The following is a 12,273-nucleotide window of genomic DNA, read 5'->3' as shown; positions in this document are numbered from 1 at the left end:
CTATCGTCAACTACAGCCTTCCTATCTCCCATGTTATTTGCCCTTCACACTTCTCGGTACTGTTCAAATGATGAAATTATGCCTTTCACACATATCCATGATCATTTTGCTTCTTTGGTCGATATACCGATCTGTATCTTCTATGTTCGCATTCATATAATTATCTTGACGAGTATAATTATCTTGACTCTCCTCCTGACTCTTCAATGTCCTTTCAAATACACTCCACCATTGCCTGGTTTTCCTCTCTGGCTTTTGCTCCCGTCCACAAGTACACGAAACCAAGGAGTGTCATTTGCCCTGGCACTTTACCTTTTAGCCATAATTGTTCATAGCACTCCTGCTTAACGCTTTGCCAGTCTATACTTTTATGAATGAATGCCCCAATACCACCCCCCCTTCTGCTGCCTTCTGTTCTATAACAATATTTCCACGCGTAGTCCGGATTGTTAGGAGGTTGTTTCATGTTTCTAAGATGTGTTTCTACAAAACCGTATATCATCGGCCTCTCTTTTCTTAGCTGTTCTTCTATCTCTTCCCACTTCAGCCTCTTTCTGCCGCCCCAGTTATTATACCCTATGTCTGAATTGGCTTGGCACTCGTGGCTACGTCTATTTCTGCCCCGGACTCTACCTATCTTAGATACTGGTGCAACTTTGGAATCGTATTTGGCCATACCACCTGTCAAAGAATCTCCCTAGTTGTTTTCCTTGTTTTCAGCCATCCTGCACCGCGAAGGGACCGCGTGCCCCCCTAAAAAGCTACTGCGCGTCCTGCAAGTCGCCAACCCACCTCATGACCTAACCGCCCATTGAATTCGAATCTGTCTCGTTGAAAACCACCCCACCAGTCCACCTCTCTGTTTCTTTCTACTACCTCAAAGCCTTTCTCTCGACTCATCCGCCATATCTCTTGGTTTGCGTTGACAACCGCTCTTTGCAGGCCTCTGTCGCGCACCGGTACTTCCGGTATCGTGCATAACACTACCTGTACCTGAGAATAAGTGGCGTGCATGTCATCTTCCCCTTTTGCAGTGTGGTCGCTAGTCCTGCCGTATATTCATTAATGACATCGTTTAAACCGCCTGAAATGGTCACGAGGTTTCGTCTATCAGCTGTTGTTTTGAGTTTTGCCCTCGCTTGCCTCATGACTGTTACCAGCTTGCATCCTGGGAACGTCCTTACTGCAACCCTCTTGTCACCTCTTACCCTCTCTTTGATTACTTCTGCACATCGATTTAAATTCGAGTCCCCGGCAATTATCACATGGTGTGACTTTTCAGCTGGAGCATCCTGCACCCGGGGGTTGCTTGCACCTGTGACGCCGGCTGCTTTGTCGCCTCCCGGCCCCACCACTACTTCGCTGAAGCTGGGCCTTGTGGCAATTGAACTGGCTGAACCGGTTTTTTCTAAACTTGCTCGCTCTTTCTTCTCCGCTGTTCTGGTTGCCGGTGCCCTACTGTTCTCTTTGTCGGCCGCTCCTTTGTTCACAAGGCTAGTGCTTCTTTGGCGCACTTCAGCCATTCTCCAATTGCCCGCGTTTTTTCTTGCTCTTTCTCCAACTTAGTCTACAGCTCACTGATTCTCAACAGCAGTTCACTCTGGGCAACCATCGTTTTCTCCATTTTTTTCCTCAGCCTCACATTGCCTGTACTTTGCATCAGGCTCCTTTTCATTCGCTTTTGCACTTGGGTTCATTTTCAAACTCACGCGGCTTCCTGAACACTTTACAGCTTTTTTAACCTTGTCTTTATGACATCAATTGTCCTTATGACTTGTCTCACTCGATAATTACAAAGCATGATCTCTGCCCTACGAAAAAGAGAAAGTCTAAGCTCTACTACAAAAAATTGCGTGTTCAATATACCTGCACCTTTCCCATGGAGTGGCGAAAAAACCACATAGAAACAAACACACACACAAACCAGTAAATACCTGGTGACGGACCCCCAGAAAAGCCGAACAGTGTAATAAGTGCTACAAAGATTTTAACTGCTGCCTTAATAATAATAAATGCAAGCTCAAAGCATGCAAAACCACTTATCTGCGCAGTCGATCGGGAGTGCTCAAAAACACGGCCATCCACCGTGCCAGTCCGAACTGAGAATCATGACAAGTACCGCCACCCAGCGGACATTCCAAAAACTAAAATGAGAGGTTGCTTCTACATACAGAAGACGCATGACCCACGCCTGAAGAAACTTCGCCCCGAAAATTACCGTTATATTGACGAAGTGAATGACGTTGAAGGGTATTGCTCGCAGATCGAGTAACCTGCGAATCCTCTGCCCGCATCGCTGTACCCTCACATGAAGACGTGTCATGGTTGATCCACGGCGTGCACATTTCTGCTTCGTTTGCTCGCAGTTCTGGGCTTGCCTGACGGTGAGCTCTTTTCGCTTTGATCTCTTTGGCTCTCACTGCAGGGTGGTGGCGATGAGCCTGAGCTGCTGCTGCATTGTAGGACCACTGTGGTGCTGCCAGGACTTCCAGAGTGTTCATGCTGCAGAGTGATAACGAAGAATGTTCTCTGAGTGAGCTCCTTGCAAAGAGAAAGGTGGCGTTTCCAATGCAAGCGCTTTGATATCCATGAATTTTTAGAAAAGTACCACCATTTTTTTAACCGAGTCGCCACGCAGCGCACCATCCTCTTCCGTCTCTTGCCTCCCGCTCCGCGCACGTGTTATTAGCGTGACATAGCATTCTCTATAGAAAAGTGGCGTGAGTTGGTTTATAGGGCTCGCGCACGCACACGGTCGCCGTTCGGGAGAGCATATAGATAACATTTAAACACTTGAGAGAGGAGGGTTGTACACTTTACAGAGGATATAGAGGAGAGTGGTCACTACTTCCTCTATGTTAAAAGACTTTAGAGCGCTCTATACAGGCGCCACTCTCAAGCAGTAACCTATCCAGTTACATCTGCCTGTGCCAAATGTTCAGTCACCGCCTGAGCGGGAGCAGGACAGTTGCGGAACTCAACGTAGAGAATGCAGCTGCGTGAGACCGCAATGGTAACTCTAGAAGGAGATATTGAAAGAACTGTACACGCCACCGTGAACGGACAGGGCAAGTGCAACGAAGCTTGACGAGAAAGCTTCTAAAACGGAAGACGCTCTTTTCTCCATTTCTTACTACTAGCTCTTGAGATCAGTCGTGTCAGACCATCAGCCACAGCTCTCCTAAGCAGCTTATTGTGATATGAATGGATCATACCAAGCATATACAAAGACATTAACCATATGTTTTTGTCTAACACGGAGCTAAACAGAGGATGACTACGCTGTATCTTTTCACATGTGGCAGCTGTTCGAGTAGATGACTTCTCAAGCTTAAGAAGTGAAGCTGAAGGAATATCAAAAACACTTGCTTCAATGCAGCTTACAAGAGCCGAGTATCTGGGGCGTTGGTATTCCGTTGTGGGTGGGTTTTGTGCAAAGAAAAAAAACGTACAGGAAGGAAGGGAGCACATACTACCCCTGTCTGTGCTCCCTTCCTTTCTGTACGTTTCTCGCCAAAAATGGCATCCTGCAATACATAAAATTATTAAAAATAATTGAAATACATGAACCTAAACAGCGTCCACGGAGGTGTCCACGGGCGCACACATCTCGTGGATCACCAGATATTTGTGATATACTACGCATAAGCTTAACTTAGCGAAGTCTGGCTTGATACGACCAGGTGAAGGATAAAGCCTGTATGCGTAGTTGTGTTCAAAGTATCATGTTTCGTGGGCCCAGCCGTGTGATGTTAAGGATAATAACTTATGACAGGTTACATATTGACACGTGCGGTTCTTTTGGTTTACGAAGGAAGACGCTATCACTTTCTGTTAAGCGCAACGCAGGCCGCGTTTATCTTGTATGCCACTCTGGAACGCGTTACGACGCGTGTATAAAAAACTGACACGTGCGGTTCTTATTTAGACGCTCGGTGAGGCCATTCGTCTGTGGGTGGTACGCGGTGGTTCGGCGGTGGCTTGTCTGACTGTACCTCAAGATCGCTTGCGTTAGGTCAGCCGTAAAGGCCGTACCTCTGTCGGTGATGAGGACCTCGGGGGCTCCGTGGCGGAGGACGATGTTCTCAATGAAGAACATGGCGACCTCGGCGGCAGTGCCCTTGGGCAAGGCCCTTGTTTCGGCATAGCGGGTGAGGTAGTCAGTGGCTACGACAATCCATTTGTTGCCAGAAGTTGACGTCGGGAACGGCCCCAGTAAGTCCATGCCGATTTGTTGGAATGGCCGTTGAGGTGGTTCGACGGGTTGCAGAAGTCCGGCTGGCCTAGTTGTCGGCGTCTTGCGTCGCTGACAGTCTCTGCATGTTTTTACGTAGTGGGCGACGTCGGCAGCGAGGCGAGGCCAATAGTACTTCTCTTGTATTCGTGACAGTGTGCGGGAAACACCAAGATGTCCGGCTGTCGGGTCGTCGTGTAATGCTTCCAGAACCTCTGGACGTAACGCTGAAGGTACCACGAGGAGGTGGTCGGCGCGGAGCGGCGAGAAGTTTTTCTTCAGGAGGACGTTGTTTCGCAGGAAAAACGAAGCCAGTCCTCGGCGGAATACTTTCGGCACGTCGGCGGTCTTGCCTTGCAGGTAGTCCATGAGGATCTTGAGCTCCGGGTCAGCTCGTTGGCGTTCCGCGTAGTCGTCGGTACTTATGGGTCCCAGGAAAGAGTCGTCGTCCTGGTCATCCTGGGGCGGCGGATCGACAGGGGCGCGAGACAAGCAGTCGGCGTCGGAGTGCTTTCGTCCGCTCTTGTAGACGACGGTGATGTCAAATTCTTGTAGTCTGAGACTCCACCGTGCGAGGCGCCCTGATGGATCCTTCAAGTTAGCTAGCCAACACAAGGCGTGGTGGTCACTCACGACTTTGAAAGGCCTGCCATACAGGTAGGGGCGGAACTTTGATGTAGCCCAGATGATGGCAAGGCATTCCTTTTCTGTCGTGGAATAATTGGCTTCTGCCTTCGAAAGTGACCGGCTGGCGTAACTGATGACCCTTTCAAGTCCGTCGGTCCTCTGCACGATCACGGCGCCGAGCCCTGTGCTGCTTGCGTCCGTGTGAATTTCGGTGTCAGCTTCTTCGTCGAAGTGCGCCAGTATTGGCGGCGTTTGCAGGCGTCGCTTTAATTCTTGAAATGCCTCGACTTGCGGCGTTTCCCATTTGAAGTCGACGTCGGCCTTCGTGAGGTACGTGAGTGGCTCGGCGATCCGCGAAAAGTTCTTCACGAAGCGCCTGTAATAAGCGCAGAGGCCAAGAAATCGGCGTACTGCTTTCTTGTCGGTGGGTGCAGGAAAGTCGGCGATCGCAGCTGTTTTCTGTGGATCAGGGAGCACTCCCGACTTGCTGATAACGTGGCCAAGGAACAATAGTTCCTCGTAGGCGAAGCGGCACTTTTCTGGCTTCAGGGTAAGTCCCGAGGCTTTGATTACCCGAAGAACAGCTTCAAGGCGCCGGAGGTGCTCGTCAAAGTTGGAAGAAAATACGACTACGTCGTCCAAGTAGACGAGGCAAGTCTGCCACTTCAAGCCTGCAAGTACTGTGTCCATAACCCGTTGGAACGTCGCAGGCGCCGAGCAAAGACCAAAGGGCATGACCTTAAACTCGAATAGGCCGTCTGGTGTTATGAAGGCAGTCTTCTCTCGGTCTCTCTCGTCTACTTCGATTTGCCAGTAGCCGGTTTTGAGATCCATCGACGAAAAATACTTGGCGTTGTAGAGTCTGTCCAGAGCATCGTCTATCCGTGGGAGGGGATACACGTCTTTCTTCGTGATGTTGTTCAGGCGACGATAATCGACGCAAAAACGTAGGGTTCCGTCCTTCTTCTTCACCAACACCACGGGTGATGCCCACGGACTCGTAGACGGCTGAATGATGTCGTCACGCAGCATTTCGTCGACTTGTTGCTTGATGGCCTCGCGTTCCCGTGCAGAAACTCGGTAGGGGCTCTGACGGAGCGGACGGGCATATTCGTCGGTTATGACGCGATGTTTCGCGAGAGGGGTCTGACGAAGCCTCGACGACGACGAGAAGCAGTCCTTGTATTGGTGGAGTAAGGCTTTGAGCTCCTTTTGTTGCTGCCTGGAAAGGCTTTGATTGACGTCGAAGGCGGGCGCGGACACTGCTGTCGACGTTGCGGCTCCCTGAGAATCAGTGAGGGCGAAGGCATTGCTCGCTTCCACAAATTCGCTTAGATGTGCTACCGTCGTGCCCCTATTTAAGTGCCTATATTCGTTGCTGAAGTTCGTCACCATTACCTTGGCTTCGCCGTCATGAAGCTTGGCTATGCCTCTTGCGACGCACATCTGACGGTTTAGGAGCAGGTGCTGGTCGCCTTCGATGACACCTTGTAAGTTGGTAGACGCTTTGGTGCCGACGGAAATGATGACGCTCGACAGTGGCGGGATGGTTACCTGCTCTTCTGTCACATTCAAGGCATTGTGAGCGACGTTGCAGTCTGACGCCGTTGCATTATCCGTGGACAGCGTGATTGACCTGGATCTTAGGTCGATTACTGCGCCTTGCTGGTCCAGGAAATCCATGCCTAAAATGACGTCTCGCGAGCATTGCTGCAGGACCACAAAATTCACAGAATACGTCTGGCTGTGAATCGTGACTCTTGCCGTGCAGGTTCCAGTCGGTGTTATAAGGTGGCCCCCTGCTGTTCGGATATCCGGTCCTTCCCATGCAGTCTTTACCTTCTTGAGCTTAGCGGCGAAGAGACCACTGATGATAGAGTAGTCGGCGCCGGTATCGACTAGGGCGGTGACGCTGTGGCCGTCGATGATCACGTCGAGGTCGGTGGTTCGTCGTCTGGCGTTCCGGTTAGGTCGGGGCGTTGGATCACGGCTGCGTCGGCTTGGTCCGGTGCTGCTATGTCGCGTCGGCGGCGAGGCTTTGTCGTAAAGACTCTGCTCAGGTGGCGTACTGCGACTACGTCGGGAAAGTTCGTGCGTCGTGGTCGTCGTCATCGGCAGCGGCGGCGGCGGCGGAGGAGGATCTTCGGCATTGCGTCGTGCAGCAACCGCACCTCCATCGGTTGCTGCCTTTAGTTTCCCGGGTAGGGGCTTGGGGATCGGCCCCGGTTAGGGCCGGTGTACTGGCGGCGATCCGGGGAGACGTAGCGGCCAGGCGAAGGTGAACGGGATGGTCGTCGTTGTTGCCACTGCGATCCGGCGATGTAGTCGGCGATGTCGCGAGGTCGCTCACCTGGGCGCGGACGCGGCGCGTTCACGTCGAAGCCACGCAGTCCCATCTCACGGTACTGGCAGTAGCGGTAGGTGTGCCCGGCTTCGCCGCAGTGGTAGCATAGTGGGCGGTGGTTCGGGGTGCGCCAAACGTCAGTTTTCCTCGGCGAGCGCTGGATTACTGGCGAGCGGGAAGGCGTCGGGGGTGGCGGCGGTGGCTGGCGACGAAACTGCGGAGACGTTGGCTCCTGGTGTTGGCGAGGAGCGGCGACAGGTCGTCGTGCAGTAGCGGCGTAGGTCATCGCCTCCGGTTGGGGCTGTGGCCGTTCAGGAACGCTCAGTGAGCGCTGCAGTTCCTCGCGGACTACGTCTTCGAGAGAGGCGACTTGGGGCTGAGACGATGGCAACATGCGGCGCAGTTCTTCACGAACAATAGCACGTATGGTCTCGCGCAGGTCGTCGGGGCAGAGTCCTCGGACTTCTGCGACGTCTGGCGACATGCGCCGATCGTATTGGCTGGTCCGCATTTCAAGAGTCTTCTCGATGGTGGTAGCCTCGGAGAGGAACTCTTGTACCGTCTTTGGCGGGGTTCTGATCAGTCCGGCGAAGAGCTCCTGCTTCACTCCTCGCATAAGCAGGCGAACCTTCTTGTCCTCAGACATGTCGGCGTCGGCGTGGCGGAAAAGTCGCGTCATTTCCTCCGTAAAGATCGTTACGTTTTCGTTGGGGAGCTGCACCCGAGTTTCAAGCAGTGCTGCGGCTCTTTCCTTTCGCACGACGCTTGCAAAGGTGCGCAGGAAAGCAACGCGGAAGTCGTCCCAGGTTCGAAGCGTTGACTCGCGGTTCTCGAACCAAGTCCTTGCGGCGTCTTCCAGGTAAAAATACACATGACGTAGCTTGTCGTCCGGGTCCCACGTATTGAGGGCTGCGACGCGGTCGTAAATGTCAAGCCAGCTTTCCGGGTCTTCGTAGGTCGATCCGCGGAAGGTAGGCGGCTCTTTGGGCTGGTTGACGACCACGGTTGCCGAAGACCTTGCTTCCGTCATCGTGGATGCCGGCTTCGTAGCAGCCTTTGTTTTCTTGTCCTTGTCGGGGAGCGGCAGGTATTCGGGCGGTAGTCCTTGTTGTCTTCGGCTCACTCGAACGACCGGGTCGGCGTCGTCCTCTTGCCGGCTTGGGCTTGGCTCACGGCTGGACGGGGGCGTACGGTACATGGACCGAGAAGCACCTCCACCAGATGTCACGAGGTTGTGATACACGCAGCACTTCAGAGGAAGCACGCAGGAGTCAGGGCGGTGTCAGGCGAACTGTTTATTGGGCGAACTTGTGCCCAGCAAAACGGGGCCAAACACAACTCATAGCAACAGCGGCGTGAACAGTCGTCGGCCGACGGAAAAAGGACCCCCAGTGGCGCACTGCGCCGGCTTTTTATACACGCGTCGTAACGCGTTCCAAAGTGGCATACAAGATATACGCGGCCTGCGTTGCGCTTAACAGAAAGTGATAGCGTCTTCCTTCGCAAACGAAAAGAACCGCACGTGTCAGTTTTTTATACACGCGTCGTAACGCGTTCCAGAGTGGCATACAAGATAAACGCGGCCTGCGTTGCGCTTAACAGAAAGTGATAGCGTCTTCCTTCGTAAACCAAAAGAACCGCACGTGTCAATATCATGACTGTACCTTCTTTAAAGACCTTCGCGAAGCGTTGGTAGATATGAAGTGTCCCCGGGCAAAGAATTATAGTAATGAGTGTTATATGTGTCACTCACCTTTTTTGTTTTCAATAGCAATTCGCGATAATGCGCACCCCACATGTAATACATGTAGGTAGACGCTACGCATGGGTACTCTGACATACTAAGATTCTCTGAGTAACCCACGAGGTAGAGCATATTTTGGGAAGCAGGAAGCTGAAAAAAATTAGGATACGTATTTCAGTACACGACGCTACACAACAAGAAGAGACAGAATAAGTGAAGCAGTCACACAACCATTAAAATCTTTGGCTTGATATGCAATGCCATCCGGTTTTCTTTGAAAGTCCATGTTTGAGACTAGCTGCTTGACAGCAACATGCTTTACATGGTGAGGTAATCACAGGTAGAAGTAAGACCACTTTGTAGAAAGCGGAACAGCCCAGTTTGGGTATATACCACAAAGTTCTTTCTTACTCTTCAAAGTTTAAAACAGTGATTGAGCTATTTTTAAATTCTTTATTTTTAGAGAAGTAAGAATTCAGGGTAGCAAACCAGACGTGCCTCTGGTTAGCCTACCTGCGTATCGTTTCTTCCCTTCCTCCTCCTAGATTGTGTGTGTCGCGCTTTCAAACTTGATGTTAGCCACAGCACCCAGATTTCGATGACGGAGAACGACACGTATTTTTGTTTATTTGAACACTGTTTCACCATGAGTAACCCTTAATGTTGAGAAGTCGTTGTCCATGTGACTTGCAGCCGGACCTTTAAGCCGTCAAGAAATTCAGTGAAGCCACTAATGAGCAGCAACCCTTGGCCGGTAGCATGGTATTAGAATATTTTCCGTGATGACACAGTGGCCGGCTTCGCATCCAGATTCCTGCACCTTTTACCGGTGCCAGGTATTGCTAACATCGGGGCTCAGCGGAGTTACTGATATGGCTTTTTTAAAAGCCAGAGCTGCGGCCCTGTTGCTCACGTGCCCTGTCTGGCTTGAAATTGGCTAAATATCCATATGTGATGTTACGGGGAATGAATAATACACGACGAATATATTAGCGAGCAAATGCGTACAACACTGCTGCAGTCCGAGCACGTTCCCCTCTGCACTTCGTGGTCGTCATCCTCAAGCATCTACTTAGCCCGTGACAATATCTAAAAATGAAATGTAATTCTGAGAATATATCAAGCTATATTCACCTACTCCGCATCTGCTACTAGACAAAACAATGAAAAAATATACAAATCAACTTGACACTAACTGGCCGGAAGAAGTGGGGGCAGTAATCACAGGTCTTCTAGTTTTACAGATACTCATTCCAGGGCAGAAATTTTAATCAATGGGCAACACCTGCTCTTACAACAAACAAGAAATAGAAAAACTGGAAGACAGTCTTATTAAGCTGCGCATCGCCAGAATTCATAAATGAAAAATAAACTTAGCCGAACATGCTAACAGGAAGAACAACATTGACAATGTAAACAAGCAAATCCTAAAAAACGCTCATAAAATTAGAGATACTCGCATATCAGTCTAAATTGATTACTCGTGTACTTCCTGATTACTTCCTAAGGAAACGTAAACTCCTGTGGGATAGCGCTAAAACTAATAGAGAGCAAGGCAAGAAAGTTCGCCTACTTGATGATAAACTGCGTATCAACAATGAACTCTTCACATGGGATGAGAGTAACAACACAAGGATAAAAATGCGTGGTCGTCAAAAGAAGTCCAGAAATTCTTAACTTTCTTCTGTTAAGGCTTCCCCTGATTCTAAAGGACTTGGTGTTCCAAACATTAACTCCCACAGTGTCGTAAATAAATCAAAAATCTTTGAGGCTACAATTTTAAGTTATAATCTTCATGTAATCGTCATAACTGAAACATGGTGGCACGATGATATTTAAAATGCAATATTGTTTCCTCTGTCGTATCGGGTGTATCGCCTGACAGAAGTACTTGAGGAGGCGGGGTGGCTGCTTTGTTAAAACAAACCATAACTGCTACTCTTCTACCGCAGGCTGATAAGCTAGAAATTGTTTCAATAAAGTTTTCTTGCTGGGAGAGAACATTCTTGCTTTTTGCCGCTTATCGAGCACTGGAATCTTCCCCTGCATTCCTTCACCATCTTCTTGAACACATGGCGTCTCTAACAAATGACAAAGTACTTCTTATAGGAGACTTCAACCTACCTCATGTCAATTGGGAAAACATGTTTTTTTTGCACCAAAGGTCTTTCACATTTACGGTACTTGCAGGACATTATCCTGCCTCACAATCGTCATCAGATAGTTATTAGGCCGACGCATGCTTGTGGTTCAACAGAATCTATACTTGACCTCGTGCTTATTAGTCGTTCTCTAGAAAACTCTTATGTGTCGGTTGATAGTGGGATTTCTGATCACAACCTAGTATATTGTTCTTTTTCTTTGGATGTGCTTAGCACGAGAGAGTGAAAAACGATCACAGTTAAAGATTGCTCTCGTGCCAGAGACGAAATTGTCTTAGACTACCTGGAACTAAGTCTTGACAGCTTTCATAGCAACAATGTTACTGTCCTTTGGAATCGGTTTAAACAATTCATTGCTCACTACCTAAGCAACTATATTCCCAACAAAATCATAAAAACATCCTCTACTATTCCTTAGCTAACGAGAGAGATCTTACACCTCAAAAGAAAAGTAAAGCTCTTAACGTGACAACGAACCTCACGTGTTATTGTTCACCAAATGCAAAATAAACGAAATAAAGAAGTACGGCTAGCTAAGCGCTCGTATTTTCAGCACACGTTGCGAAACTTTATCCACACAGCACCCCAAAAGTTTTGGTCTTTTTCAAGCATCAAAAACAAATTCACTTGACCAAATGGTTAACAAAGGCCTCGTCGCCGTTGATAAGAAATGTATCGCGGAGCACCTTAAAAATTTTTTCTAAGCGTATTTTATCATCATGATACCAATATAAAACCTGATAACATGGCATGTCACTCGAACCCTGATATCATATCAGAACCAGCTGTTACGTCTAGGACCAGACATCATACCGAATGCCTTTCTGCGCAGGTATGCTGCAGCACTAGCTCCCTGTCTAGTAAACATTTATCGTTCCTTGTTGTCATCAGCTACTGTTCCTGCAGACTGGCTAACTACACGGGTCGTTCCCATTTCAAAAAAGGGCGACTTAGCCCAACTAACCAATTATTGCCCCAATTATTTGACGTCTGCATGCGGCAAGTTAGTTGAACATATAATTACTAATTAAATAGCTAAGTTTCTAAATCATGACAATGTACTGGCTCCTCACAAGTATGGCTTTCGCAAAGAGTTATCCTCTGTAACACATCTTACGACAATCATTCGCTACCTTGCTAGTACTCTTGACAAGTCAAGCCA

At 49.3% G+C, this 12,273-nt stretch overlaps 1 protein-coding gene across 6 annotated transcripts in view; it reads right to left on the bottom strand.

The window, feature by feature from the left end:
* LOC142767517 (japanin-like-RA1) overlaps positions 1-12,273 on the bottom strand; it is a 227,720-nt gene that overhangs the window by 152,364 nt on the left and 63,083 nt on the right. For 5 of the 6 annotated variants that reach the window (XM_075869323.1, XM_075869328.1, XM_075869325.1 and 2 more), the window contains exon 6: positions 8,959-9,099. The exons of the other annotated variant lie outside the window; for it this stretch is intronic. In XM_075869323.1, the coding sequence (XP_075725438.1) occupies positions 8,959-9,099 (141 nt within the window). The remainder of the gene's footprint in view (positions 1-8,958; positions 9,100-12,273) is intronic. 6 annotated transcript variants of the gene reach the window in all.

This window comes from Rhipicephalus microplus, chromosome 7, assembly GCF_043290135.1.
Source record: "Rhipicephalus microplus isolate Deutch F79 chromosome 7, USDA_Rmic, whole genome shotgun sequence".
NCBI lineage: Eukaryota > Metazoa > Arthropoda > Arachnida > Ixodida > Ixodidae > Rhipicephalus > Rhipicephalus microplus.
This window is presented reverse-complemented; position numbering and strand designations above follow the sequence as displayed.